Below are 15,036 nucleotides of genomic sequence, written 5' to 3'. Positions count from 1 at the left end.
AAAAAAAAAAAAAAAAAGTCATGTGTGGTGTCACATGCCTATAATCCCAGCTATTTGGGAGGCTGAGGCAGGAAAATCACTTGAATGCGAGCGGTGGAAGTTGCAGTGAGCCAAGATCGCACCACTGTATTCCAGCCTGGGTGACTGAGGGAGAATCTGTCTAAAAATAAATAAGTAAATAAATAAATAAATAAAAATGTATTAGTCCTTGTTACTAACAAATTCAGATCATTCGTTCCTAGCGAAAGACCATATGAAAAGAGCCCACCGCTTACACCTTTTGGGGACTCAAAGCAGACACCCCAACCTTAAATGCTGTGGCAGTGAGCTTCACCGGATTCGGTCCCTCCACCAAGAGCCCAGAGAGCACCAACCCTGCTGAAGGCGGGGACGAGTTTGCAGCCTCCAGGCCCTGCCTCCAAGGCCATCGCGCTGGCAGGAAAGACAGCCCCCTGCCCTGAGCAGAGCGCAGCTGGCTGGTGGGACGCTGGAGAATGGAGGCTCTGGGGCCGTAGACAGGGTAAGTTCTGGACAGGGAGATGAGACAGGCCCAGAGAATGCAGCAACCGAGAGCTCAGGGTCAGCAAAGCCGCAGCTCCCACAGCCTCCCTCCTTGTGCACGGGTGAGGAGGTCCAACACAGAAGCACACAGCTATGACAGCCGAGGCTCCTGCAGGGCTGCAAAGAGCTGTGGGAATTGGGGAGAGATACTGCCCCTGCTCAGCGTCTCTTGGGAGGGCTGGGAGTCTCAGACAAGATGCCACAAATGAAGGATGGGCAGAGTCTGCAGGGGGAAGAAGAGACCTGAGCCATGAGGGAGTCAGAGAATTCTCAGGCATCCTTCATGAGAGAGAAACAGAGACGCAGCCCAGGAGAAGTGAACCCCAAGCCAAGCGCGAGAGACGCTTAACCCGTGTTTTAGAGAAGCTGGCCCTGGAGCTGGAGTTCCCAAGAGGCACAGTAGGTTCTGTAGGCATATGAGCAAGGTGAGCTAGTCACCCATGCGAATCTCAGCTCCATTTCTGATACGTGAAGATGGGAAAGCACCAAAAAGAACACGTGGAACAGCAAAAATCAGAGTCTGAAATGCAACACCGAGGAATTCTGGGCCTCAGAAGCTATAAGACAATAGGTAAGCTATTTCACCTCCCCGGGTCTCAAGGGTTTTCATCAGACAATGGGGAGAGGGGGCTGGATGGGTCAGTCCCTGGGACCCAGCAGGCCTGTATCCCACTGCACGGCAGCAGTGGCTCTTATGCAGAGAAGAGAAGTGGTCTGAAATGAAGGTTAACTGCCAGATGGAAGTTAATGGTTAGTCAGACCACTGAGCGTCTGTAGATACTCAGCATGAATGTCTAGAGACAGTTTCTGAAGAAGTCATAAACTTTAGGTCCTCTGTTTACCATGGCAGAGGACCAAGTCTTTACCCTAGGCCCGTCTGGTGGAAGTGACAGGGTTCCCGCATCAACTGCAGCCAGGACATGGGGATCCCCGATGGGAGAGGCCAGCAAAGGCCCTCGGGGTAGCAGGCGATGAGAGCAGAGGCAGGTTCCCGCTGACTTCCCCGGGACCTCCTGTAGTCTCGGCTTAAAAAGAGCAGCAAGCCTGTCACAAAGTTCTCTCCTTCAAGCGGGAAGCTGGAGAGTGAGGGAAGGCTCCTGGTTTGCCACCTGCCCAGGTGGAGCACCAGGACAGGGGAAGAAGAGGCCGTCTGCAGGAGCCAAGAGGCTGGACAGAGCCTGGGACCTCGCTCCTCTTGCTGCACTCCCCTTCTACAGACTCAAGAAGTGCAGGCAGCACCAGCACTCTTGTACTTTATATCCAAGAATGGTGCGAACTGAGATGTGCCCAGAGACAGGAACGGCAAGCCGGATCTTCGCAGCCAGGCTGTGAAAGTTGACGATGAATGAGCCAAGGCGTCTGAGAGCATGGGAGCCCAGATGGCAGGAGGTTCTGTGTTTTTCCTGGATTAAAGGAGGCACTGTGCATCGGGACGCCCTGCAGGGCGTCTCCTTGACATTACTCCCATGCATGTTTCCCTTGCTAACTCCCGTGTGTGTTCCCTACAGGGTGTCTTAAGTTTGCAAAAACATTATCTGAAGGTCCATTCTACCTCTGGTGATTCAGGATGACACTCGATACCCTACACAAAGTGCAACTCTTAAGGAGCAGACACGTCTGCAAGTAGGCAGAGGCAGAAGGGGCATCTCACCAGATGCAACGTTTGCAGGTTTCAGGGATGGTATTACCAGGGCTCCACCTGCTCGCCCAAGCTCCACAGAACCTGCCCTTCATTTCCTTTAGGGGGACACTACCTGCCACCCTTTCCTCCCCCTTCTCCCCTCACCAACATCTGCTTTCCTAAAATGGCTTCATTTCTCCTACTTCCTTTTTCACTCTTGCCAGTAAGTCAAGTGATAGCCAGGAAAGAAGCAAGTCATGAATCCCACACAGCTCATGCGGCTCAAATGAATAACACAACATTCCAGGAAGCAAAATATTTGAAATCCCAAAGTTTCAAGTGACTGTACATAAATTATTTGACTTCCCTAAAACTTATATAATAAGTATTATCATTACCAACAGCTAAGAGAAAGTCATTTTTCTGTTTATTATGGAAAACTATTGGCTGGGCTTGGTGGCTCATGCCTGTAATCCCAGCACTTTGGGAGGCTGAGGTGGCCAGATCATCTGAGGTCGGGAGTTTGAGACCAGCCTGACCAACATGGAGAAATCCCGTCTCTACCAAAAATAAAAAATTAGCCAGACGCGGTGGCACATGACTGTAATGCCAGCTACTCGGGAGGCTGAGGCAAGAGAATCGCTTGAACCCGGGAGGCAGAGGTTGCAGTGAGCCAAGATCGCACCATTGCACTCCAGCCTGGGCAACAAGAACAAAAAGAAAGAAAACTATTATTCATGTTTTTTATGCAGGAAGAAAGTAAGGCTCAGGGCCTATCTAAGTCCACGTAGGCTGCTATAACAAAATACCGGGAAGGTTATAAACAATAGAAATGTATTTCTCATGGTTCTAGAGCTGGGAATTCTAGAATCAAGATCAAGGCACCAGCAGATTCAGTGTCTGGTGTGGGCCCTTTTCAGGGTTCATAAAGGGTGCCTTCTTACCATGTATGCACATGGCAGAAGGGGTAAGGGATCTCTCTGGGGTCCCTTTCATAAAGGCACTACAGGTATTGATTGACTTACGACCTATGAAACTTACAACCATTCGACTTTACGACCACAATCGCTAGCCACGACTGCGCCGCGTCTGGCAGCGCAAACATTGCCCAGCTGGGCGTACGACAGTGCGGACCAGCTTCCGGCAGCACTACCATCTCCACGTGCATATAGCCTACTCAACTTACGACCAAATCGTGTTACGACCGATCTGTCAGAACCAATCGTGGTCGTAAGTCGAGCACTGGCTGTAATCCTGTTTATGGGTATCCACCTCATTACCTGATCACCTCTCCAAGGGCTCCTACTTCCAACTACCATCACCTTGGGGGTCAGGTTTCAACACGGGAATTTGGGGGAGACACAAACATCGAGACCATAGCAAGGGGGACTAGAAAGGCTTCGGGAGAGCAAAAGCCCCACTGGGATCCAAGCCCAGGTCTCTGCCTCCATCTACCCACTGAGCTTCATGGCCTGGCCTGAGAGGACACACTGTCTATGGGCTCAGGAACAGAGTAACAGCACTCTTTTGGGGTTTCTCAAAATGTTCCAACGATGGCTCTGCCTCCCTGCCTGAGCCCCCAGCTGCTGTCTCAGTCCCCATTTCTGCAGGATGGTTCCTCCACATCTTCAGTGCCACAGAAGGAGCTCCGAGGTCCTGGACCAGAGGAGCCTGTGACCATTTCACTGACAGCAGCAGTTCAACGGCTGTGGCCTTTAGCACCATCACACACCAGCCACATGCTCCAGGGCACGGACAGAGCTTGTGGACACGGGAACAAGTGCTCCCACACAGAGGGGAGCACCGTCGGGGGTTTAACACAGCACACGCTACCACCCAGTCTCAGGTCTGGCATGAGACCCAACCCTATGTGCTGAACCAAGGCTTCGAACTCTCCTGAGCAATCTGAGCACAGTGTCTAAGGAGCCCATTGGGCGATATATATAAACAAAGTAATCAAAGACTCAAAACCCGAATGCAATCATGTGGGAGAAGCCACAGCCACATTCAGTTCCTGGAAGATCGAGCCGCTCCCCTGGCTGCGTACCCTGCAGGAGCCGCCGAGGAGCTGTGGCCCTCATATCCCCAACAACGCCGGCATTATTTTTGGAATGAGAAGGTGCTTTGTTATTGCCAGGGACTTTCTCTTCTGAGGTTCAAAGCTGAATAATAAAAAAAAAAAAAAAAAAAAAAAAAGAACACGGATATATTTCTCCACACAGTGATCTGATAGGAATGAGCTTATCCATCCCTCAGCAAACTGCCAATTGCTGCCGTTAGAAATTCCATATTCAGTGATACGTAAGGCTTTTGGAATACACTTCAAACCAAAGAATCCAATCCCTTAGGCAGCCGACAGGCCCCATTTAAGACATGGAAGGAACAACAGCAGACTCATCTCTGCAGCTACAGCTCAAAAGTGGCTGGGCCCACAACACAGTCAAGACAAGCACCCCACCTCCTCCTCCTACCCCGGAGCCCACACAAGGTGCAAGCCATGCAGACAACAGCCACCACACAACAGGGGTGAGGGACACATTCCAGTCCTCCTCGGGGAGGGGGAACCGCTCCAGGTCTAAAATACTCCCCCAGAGGGGCCATCTTCCCTGCTTACCACCGCGTTCAGGAGCACCGCTCCCACACCCCTAAAGGTGCTCAGCACCTCAGGAAAGGAGCCTATCTGTGCACAAAAAAACCTCAAATACACGGTCGGAAATCAGCTACGCCTAGGAGTGTGTGAACAAGAAACGCCTACCTCCTCTGGAAAAGGGGAAGCCTTCTCCAGAGCAGGACAGAAAGCAAGAGCAGAAACGCTCCACGCAGCCCCCAGGAGGCCGGAGAAGTGCACCCCGCGTGACATCTGGCAGAGGCAGCCAGCAAGAAGGTGTGGCCAGGTCACAGAGGCTGCTGGTCTGGAGTTGAGGAAGGGGGCAGCAGGGCCCTGTGCCAGCCTCTCTGCTCCTGCACGTGCTCAGCATTCTCCATAATGAAGACCTTACAAAGAAAAGTCTCTTGGGGAAAAAAGAAATAGAACTGTACTAGTCTAGTTCTTCAACTTTGCGTGTGCGTGTGTGTGTGTATGAGCATGTTTTTATGTGCACACATATGCATGTGCGTGTGTTTCTGTGTATGCATGTGTGCGTATTTATGCATGTGTGTGTTTGTATATCCCTGAGATGGGGAGGGTCAAGGAAACCAGCTCCCCTAGTCCTCACATGCAGTGAGCTCATGGTAACGTGAAGTCCACTTCCAGCACAGCGGAGCCCAAGGCAGGGCTGGAAATGATCAAAACACCAACCCATGAGGTCTGTAACAGTAGCAAAATCCCAAGACTCTAAAACTCCTCCTCCCAGGACCTACAGCCATGAGGACAACCTGTCAGAACACCTACAGAGCCCCTATAGGGGGCAAGGCCGAACAGCAGGCGGGGCAAAACACTGCAGCCCCAACTGCAGACCCAAATCACACCTGGGCGTTCCGTGGGTACAGCCACCATCCCCAGGAGATCTGAAGGTGCAGGCACCAAGACAAGGTAGAAAACCACGTGCTTCTTCCTTGGGGTGTCTGTCACTTCCCACACGGCGCTTCCAGGCCACCTCACTTCCCCATTCACTGAAACCATAAACCTAAGAGGACATAGTCAAGCCTCCTTCGGTCATGGAGGCCATCGGGCTATTTAACCTCTCCAGGGACTGACAAACTCAGCATCGGGGAAGCTGGAAGGGATAACATGGGGAGAGAAATGCCAGTTACAGGTGATGGGGGGATGAAGGATGTAAACCACCTTGCCAACTATGTACCTATGCGACAATCCTGCATGATCAGCACATGTATCCCAGAACCTAAAGTTCAATTAAAAAAAAAAAACTCAGCATCACTAAACCTTACTCCAGGGTTCCCGGTTTCCCTGCCACCTGAAAACCCCAATCCATCTACACACAAGCATTCTCAAAATGAGGCCGGAAAAGTCCCCAGGCCAGGGGAATGCCCTGGACCTCCCAGCTCCTGCCCTCTCTGCCCTGAGAGGCAGTATGACAAGCAGTGAGAAACCTCGGACCGGTGCCACTGAGAAAGAGCTATTGATGTAGCCAGGGGACAAATTATTGAATTCTTATCTGAAATCAAATTCTTAAGAATTATTTTCTATAATTGAAACCATGGATTTCAAAGCCCTTTGATTTATTCTGGAGATGAAAAGTATACACCATATCGAAAAGCAGCTACCAGCCCCGGCTTTCCTCAAGAGTTTTCTTTCCGTGGCCGCAGTCCAAAGCGGCACCCACCCCCTGCCCCGCCACAAACACATATCATTGAATGAAGGCCAACTCAGTTATAAAGAGTCCCACGGGAAGTTAACGGAATGCTTACCTTGGCTTCACATTTCTTGTGGCAGGAAAACTTGCAGGCTGGAAAAAAAAAGAGAGAGAGAGAGAATGTGTGTGGAGCAGTCTCTCTAGCAAGAATTCTTACATTTCCAAACCCTCTCAATCCTTCAGAGTCTCTGGCTCTCTCTGGCACGAGGGAGATTGTTACTTATGACGCACAGCAGTGTGGACAGAAGGCAGTGAGGACCTGGTGTGCAAGAGCCGAGTTACAACTGCTGTCTGTTAGCAACAGCTCGGACGGCTCAGGTGGGGATGTCTCAGGTGGGAATGTCTCGGTGGGAATGTCTCGGGAGCAGGGTCATGAGCAGATTGGTTTTTCAAGCAGTATATGCATCCAGCCAAACTGGATTCCTAAAGAATAGTGAGCTTCAGCAGCAGAAAGCATTCCTGTGTGCCCAGAAATTACAGCTGATCCCTAAAACAAGAAAAGACACTGGAAAATGCCCCTTAAGAATCAGAATTTAAAGTATCCATGAAAGACAGGATTGGAGCCTTTAAATTTGTGAGAAAGTCGTGCATCTGATTTCAGAACTGCTTCCACTTCCGGCCAACCTGAGAATTGACTGTCAGAATAAATTCATGTCTAAATTCCTACAGGAGAATCCTTCCACAGGGGCCATTGTGTGGATGGATGAGTCCTGTGTCCCTTCGGGGGCCCTAACAATGCCACGCAGAGCTGGAACCAATGGGGATTTCACAGGCCCTCTCGCCCAGAGGCTGCAGCTGTGATGAGGAAGCATAAACCTCCCCACCACCACCGGCATGCTGCAGGCGGGCCTTGGAGGACGGGGAGAAAGAAATGAAGCCACAGCACCGAACAGTCCCAGCACGGTCTCCTGTGCCAGCTCCAAGGAAAGGTCCAGTACATTCCCTCTCTTCCCCCATGTTTGCCAGCCCACAAGGACAACTGTGGGAGGAGGAAAGAGACCTGGATTGGGGTAACAGTGACTGGGGACGCCAATCCAGGCTCTGCCCCTCTAGCTGGGTCTCTTGTTTCCTCCCACAGAGCTATCATGGGTCAAAAGGAATCCTTCAAGTCACCCTGCTTTGAAACTAGAAAGCAATGTCCACATGCAGAAGTGTGTGGGACCAGAGACCAAGGCCTCAGAAGTCAGGGAGAGGGACCCCACATCCCGGCTCTGCGTGTCAAGGCCCTGTGAATTCAACCAACGTCTCACTCCCCATCCTGCACTCTGTTTTCTATGAACCTACCCAAGTCAAAAAGGTTTGTGTAGGGTTGAATGAGGATAAAACAGGTAAGGTCATTTGCCCACTTCCTGCCTGTTATTCGAACTCCAGTTACAGTTAGGTTGTTAATCTATGTATGATCTATTTTTTTGAATTGCTGAACTGTCTTTCTATTGCTCTGAGGTTTGTGAGATTATTCACAAAAACATGTATTTATCCTACACCTTCTAATGGGAAAAACACACAAAGGTGATCAATGATTTTCAAATCAAGAGAGACTTGCCATTGGGAAACAAGGGGCTTCCACACAGGATTAAAAGTCCAGACAGACACCATCCCCAGCAGAGGCCAGCAAGAGAGACTGAGATAGGAAAACGGCAGTGAGCAGGCCTTTGGCCTCTGGCTGGGAGAGAGTCAGGGGAAGAATTCTGCCCACACATGTCTAGCAGCATGTCACAGGACCATGCCTGTGTGCAGCCCCCTCCCACAGTGAATCAACTGGGCTATGTGACAGTACAACCTGGCAGAAGAGATGGTGTGTGATTTTTGTGGCCATAAGGCATTGTGCTTCTGCCCTGGTCTCCAGAATCACTTATTCTGAGGACAGCCAGACGCCATGTTGTGAGGACACTCAAGCAGCCCTGCGGAGAGGCCCCCGTGGAGAGGAACTGAGGCTTCCCACCAACGACCAGAAGTGTGCCACCTCAGAAGCTGGTCTCCAACCCCAGTCAAGCCTTCAGATGATGTAGCCTCTCCAGAGACCCTGAGCCAGAACTGCCCAGTCACCTATGTCCCAAATTCCTGATCCAGTGACACAGTGAGAGATAACAGATTCTTACTGTTACGCTAAGGCACTAACTTTGGGGGTCATTTGTCATGTAGCAGGAATACAACGTGCCAACTACACACAAAAAAGGGCCCTAGTCAGTGCAAGGGCAGCACTGGTATGATGTATCCATGGTAGGCGGCCTACTCGACCACCAGACAGCTATCGGCATTGTCGGGAAAAATCATTATATTCAATAACCACAGTGAAATCCTATCAACCGCCCATGAGCCAAGACTACAGTCCTGAGAGGCAGAGCCATTGTTTCTGGTATGTAGGCAAGTAACCCTCAGAGTTTTACAAATGTTTGCACTAGGACTTGACACTCAACTGCCAGCAGCATGGGTGATCCTCAGAGTAGCAAGTCCACTGTCAACCTGTCCGTGCTCCAGCTGTGGTCAGCACTGCACCAGGCAGTGTATGATATACTTCCCTGTATGTTACTGCGCTTGCTTCTCATAAGCACCTCTCAGGGAGAAACTTTAAGAGTGACTCAGACAAGCGGGCAGCCATGGTCTGTGAAGGCAGGACTCCAGCCCGTCTGTGCATCAAGTTCAGCGTTTTCAGCCAGTTGTACTCTCCTTGCCTTTCTGACATATTACCAAAAAAATGAATCAGACAGTGCCCAGGCCCAGCTTCCTATCCTGCCGCCCACAGAGGATGGCCCCCTGCCTGCCCTAACCCTGCCCATGCCAACCCCAGCTCCTCATTCATGCCATCCTGCACCCACCTCCTGGGCCCAGCTCAGCTGCCTCTGTGCCTGAATTCTCCACACTCTTCTGTGCCACTGATCCATCAGGATGGGTCATCACGGCGGGTCATCATAGCTTGTCATATCATGGTGATCTCCCTGTGTCCACCTCTCCTGATGGGCTGCAAGCTCATCAAGGGACGGCGTCTCTGTTGTGCATGACCGGGGTCTCACAATAGCAGCACTAACAGGAGTGACAAGCAGCTGACACACTCAACGCCTAAAAGCTTGAACTGCATGGGCATTACCAAATTTCCACCACACCCTAGAAAGAAGCTACCTGTCTTTGCCTGTTGTATCAATGTGAGGCTGGGGTTTATGGATGAGACTGAGGATTCATGTGCTGAGCAACTGTGTGCCAATCCTGACCTGTTCCAGGTCTGCTTTCAGAAGCCCATAGCCAGCAGGCCCACGCGCTGTGGAGACCTCATTACCTGATCGCCACTTAGGGACTCCGGGCTGTGAAAGTGCTGGTCACAAGGGAGACTCCAAAACAGCCGAGGAACTTCTCTCCAAATCTATCTCCAAAGCACACAGGCCCAAAAGACAAAATGTATGTATTCACTTTGACCCTCAGCCACACAGACTTGCGCCCTTTTTGGAATACCACTTGTGTGAGCTGGCAGCTAAAGCAGCCACCTTCTCAGGGAAGGTCATTTTTATTTGAAAGAACTCCTAGCAGACAAAATGTAGTTATTCAGACTCGAGTGCTTGTCATCTTCTCAAAAATTTAATGAGTCTGTAGTCATCAACCAATGTCAAAATTTGAGATTTCAAGTGAAAATCAGAATTTTAGAAGACATGTACCCAGGCCTGGTGTGGTGGCTCACACCTGTAATACCAACACTTTAGGAGGCTGAGGCAGGCAGATCACTTGAGCTCAGGAGTTTGAGACCAGCCTGGCTAACATGGTGAAATCCCGTCACTATTAAAAATTCAAAAAATTAGCTGGGCATAGTGGTGCATGTCTGCAATCCCAGCGACTCAGGACACTGAGGCACAAGAATTGCCTGAACCCAAGAGGCAGAGATTGCAGTAAGCCAGGATCACACCACTGCACTCCAGCCTGGGTGACAGAGTGAGATTCTGTCTCAAAAAAAAAAAAAGACTTGTACCCATCACCAGAGCCTAACAACCCCAGGACATTTCTGTTAAAATCAATGATCATATTAACAAATGTAGGGATTTTCCTGAGACTGTATAACAAGCATGCCAACATTTAGAAGTTCTGTGTCATTGTCAGTGGACCAATAATTTCCAAATGGCCAGTGTGTGGTGTTCCACACTGGGTAAAAGATGCACTCAGAGTGCAAGATAGGCCAATGGATTTTAATAAAACAGAGTAGGAAAAACTCTACCCATACAGTTTCAGATTCCACAGTGAAACTCAACTTTAAGCAACTGTCACTTGACTTTTAGTGTAGAATCAAAATGTAATATTCACGATGGCCTGAAAAGCCTATTAAAATGCTTCCTTTTCCAAGTAGGTATGTTTATGGGGCTAGATTGTCTTCAACACTTCAAACCAAGCATTATGCAGAAAGACTGCATGCAGGAGGAGTCCGCAGGAAGAGTCAGCCTCTTGATTAAGGTTGCATAACAGAATCACAAAAAGAATGCCCCTCCTCTCATTTTGTTGTTTTGATATATGTTCATTTTAACATATAATGGATTTATTACTGTTGCCTTTAGCTGGCTTAAATATTTTAAACATTCAACAATTTCCCTTTTCTAATGGGGTAAATCGTGATGAATATAAACCACACTGACAGGAGCCCTTTAGGGTCTTCCAGCAGCCCCGCAGTGGGTGCGAGGGTAACCCCGTTCATTCTCCTTGCCTGAGGCTCTCAGAAAGGGGTAAGGACCCAATTTTGACCAACAGAAAGGTAAGTGAACTCTCTCAGGGGCTTCTGGCGAAGGCCTCCCACTCCTGTGAATGAAGTAAGAGAAGGAAAATGCCTCTGCCTCTGGACCCTGCCCCTCTGAGCACAGAGCTGGACCCACAGGAAGAACCTGGAGAACTCGGGCTGCTGAACCAGGGCCCAGGCGCACCGCCCGGAGCCCGCCAGCCACTGTACCTGCCCCCAGCAGGAGAAGATCCATGCCCGGCTGGCTGGAAGAGACTCCATCTGCGCACCCCGTGACTGGCTGCCATGGTGCCTCCCACGCAGCTCCACATGCTTTACATGCCTTGTTCCACCCATTCCCACAGGGACCAGAGAAAAAGGCACATTCTTGTTCCGTTGTACGAACAGCAAACTGAAGCACAGAGCGGAAACTGCCTGCCCTGAGTGGCAGAGCAGATTAAGTAGTGACATCAGCTGCCAGCCTGGCTCTACGTGGGCAGAGCCCACCTGCCAGAGCTGGACTGGAACACCCAGTGAGCTGGTGTGCAAAGGCACTCTGCCTGGTGCAAGAACTGGAGCTCCACATGCATGAGGCCACTAAAGCAAACAACTACCACGAGCTACACAAGGACCAGGATCCGGTGTCCACAGACCGCAGGAGCTGAAAAGACGATGCTCACCCCATCCCCTCACCAAGTATCCGTGCCGGTCACGTTCCCTCTGACACCCATTTCCCCTTTTGTATTTAGGAGTAGAACAGGGTGATAGCCAAGATTCCTCTCTGCCATGAAAAAAAAATTTACCTAAGCAATAAAAAGATAAAAATTATATATATATATATATATATATATTTCTACAAATAAAATATTAGATAGCTATTGAAAAATTATAATCTCAAGCTGTTTCACCTGGGAAAGGTCTTATAAAAGGCAAGGCTGACACATGCACAGCACTCTATTGCATGTGATAAACTTTGGGAAAGACAGACGCACGCGGTGGCCTCATCCGTAGGAGAGAACCAACACTGGAGAGAGACAGGGCAATGCAGACCAGAGAGGAGGAGCCAGACAATAAAACTGGGAAAACTGGTTATCCCATGAAAATAATAATAATAGCAGAAATACCATGAATTTTAGATGCATCAATCACAGAACTGAATTCGGAATCGGAAAAGCAGAAATGCATATTAGAATAAAATGTCAGAGAACATCTTTGTGGTCTTGGAGAAGGGCAGGCATTCTAAAACAAGGAGCAAGGACAGGAACTCAATGAAAAGATGGGTAGATCTGAACAAACCAAACACGACAACGTCTGCATGACAAACAGGTCACAAACAGACTTAGACAAGCAACTGACTGGAATGTTTGCAGTGTGCAAAGTGGAAAGATAAGAAACTAATCTGTTCTGAGGACGAAAGTCCTTAGGAGCTGGCAAAAGCTCTGCCCAATATCACAGATAGTATACATCCTATAGTGAATTCATAGAAATTTAAAACTTGATTTTTCCATTTTTTAAATTTTATTTATTTATTTAGTTACAGATGAGGTCTCACTCTGTCACCCAGGCTAGAGTGTAGTGGCATGATCATAGCTCACTGCAGCCTCAAATTCCCAGGCTCAAGCAATCCTCCTGCCTCAGCCTCTAGAGTAGCTGGGACCACTGGCACATGCCACTGTGCAGGTCAATTTTTAAATTTTTTGCAGAGATGGGGTTTGCTTTATTGCCCAGGCTGGTCCCTAACTCCTGGCTTCAAACCATTCTCCCGCCTCAGCCTCCCAAAGTGCTGGGATTACAGGCATAAACTACCTTCGCCACACCCTAAAATAATCTAACTGTAAAATAAGCAATGAGCAAAAGATTTGAAAGGCTACTTTGTTAAGTAAAAAGAAATGCGACAGGCAGCTTTTGTGTATCTTTTTAGATGTTCAACCTCATGCAATCACCAGATGAATGAAAAACACAATAAAAAGGAGACATCACTTTTCATCCAACAACTTGCAAAACTGAAAAGCTGAAAAATCTCAAGTGAGAGAGTCGATAACATTCCATGAAAGCAGCCTCCACCAAGAGCACCTCCCTGTGAGGAGCCTGTCCCTTCTCCAGCCCCGCTTACTCTCCGGCATCCGAGCGGGTGTGTGGCAGGCCCCTTCTGGTGGCTTTGCCTGAACACTCCGCTCCACAGCTGACGGTCTGCAAACTGCACATCAGTTCCCCTGTCAGACAAGGTTTCCAGACTCTTGTTTGAGAATCCTGGCTCCCGCTGCAACAGTTATAGCCCAGAGCTGTCTGACTTGCAAACACCCGACATTTTTATATGTTGTCTTGGAACTGCTATTCTTGACAACGTCTCCATGAGCCTTGGGAATCCAGGCCACTGTCTTACAGGGTTGTCAGGATCTTTTATACAACACTCTACACACATTGACCAAGTTATCAACAAGCCTGTGAGTCACCCTGTGCTTCTCCTCACATCTACTGTCAAGTTTGCCAGCCTCTCTGTGTCCCAGTAACAGGCTCCACAAGGCAGGAGGGGAGTGACCCACCCACAGCGGGGGACCGCCAGACATGGCCTGCCCAATGCCCACATTCGATCCTTGGCCCCATGACCCCATTGTTGCCTTGTTAGTCTTAAGTAACTACCATGTTCTTCTGGAATCCTAATACTGCACGTGGCTCAAAGCAAGCGCTAAAAAACACACACCTACCAACCTGCCCTCCTAGTTCCAAACCTTCATCTGCAATCACTTAGTGTATTGCTGACTGTGATGGTCTCAGAGACAAGACACAACACTTTCATCTTTCTCTCCCAGCAGGTGCTTAATAATGCTGGGTTAATTAAGTGGAATAGCCCATTACCAAATCTTTCTTACAAAACTCCCTCCATCCCATTTTCCCTCTGGTCTCCCTTCTCAGCTTTCTCCTTGCCTCCTTTCTCAACTCTCATCTCCTTTGGGCTCTTCCCTGCAGCTGTCCCTCTGTGCCATCCTGTCCCATTCATTCCATGCTAGTCTCACTGATTCCACCATTAGATCCAGGAAAACCATCTCTCACAAAGGGAGCATTTCTGCGTGATCTGACACTGGATCCTCCATGCATCTACCTTCTTCCAGGGACCAAGTCCCACAAAACTTACAACTCTTGGGGCTCAATCTACTCGAAACCCAAATGCCAAGACTCACACATACCAGTGCCTTCCTCTCTCCTCTGTGAAATACAGCCAGTTTGGGATATCAGTAGCAACTGAACCATGTTAGGCCGCCCAAGGGAACTCACTGACGCGCAGTGAGAACAGGCTACCTCGGAGTCCTAACTGATGGTACAAGCACACCAGCAAGGTTTGGGGCAGTGTAAGAAAAACCGCAACTGGACACTAAGCCCATTGCTCATTGTCATTTCTAGCTTTTCTTCCCCTTACTTCAAGTTCCAGGAGTAGAGATAGCAGGGCCCTTACATGTTAACATAACAGTTTTTAAAACATGAAATGTCTTCTTCCAACTTAGCCACATATGAAATTTGCATTTAAATAGGTTAAAATGTGAAAAATCAGGGGCCTGGAGGTCCAAGAATGAGCCAGGAAAGGAAGGGTAAAAATACTGGCCTGCATCATAGAATATGCCCCTAACTCTTCTCCAGCTATCATCACCATCAGTATCACCACGATCAACATCTTTATCACAACCATTACCACTGCCATTGTTACCATCACCATCGACTACACCATCACCAGTCACATCATCACTGTCATCACCATCATCACCACCATTGTCACCATTCAACATCGTCACCATCACCATCATCCCTGTCACCATACATGATCATCGCCATCACCACCTTCACCATCATACCGTCATCATCAC

At 49.2% G+C, this 15,036-nt stretch overlaps 1 protein-coding gene across 12 annotated transcripts in view; it reads right to left on the bottom strand.

The window, feature by feature from the left end:
• TNS3 (tensin 3) overlaps nt 1–15,036 on the bottom strand; it is a 315,320-nt gene that overhangs the window by 228,034 nt on the left and 72,250 nt on the right. For 5 of the 12 annotated variants that reach the window (XM_032244265.1, XM_032244273.1, XM_032244264.1 and 2 more), the window contains exon 3: nt 6,551–6,588. The exons of the other annotated variants lie outside the window; for them this stretch is intronic. In XM_032244265.1, coding sequence (XP_032100156.1) covers nt 6,551–6,588 — 38 coding nt within the window. The remainder of the gene's footprint in view (nt 1–6,550; nt 6,589–15,036) is intronic. 12 annotated transcript variants of the gene reach the window in all.

This window comes from Sapajus apella, unplaced genomic scaffold (assembly GCF_009761245.1).
Source record: "Sapajus apella isolate SASKATOON/1434 unplaced genomic scaffold, GSC_monkey_1.0 scaffold54, whole genome shotgun sequence".
Classification (NCBI taxonomy): domain Eukaryota; kingdom Metazoa; phylum Chordata; class Mammalia; order Primates; family Cebidae; genus Sapajus; species Sapajus apella.
The sequence above is the reverse complement of the archived record's forward strand: the minus strand, read 5'-3'. Positions and strand labels throughout refer to the sequence as shown.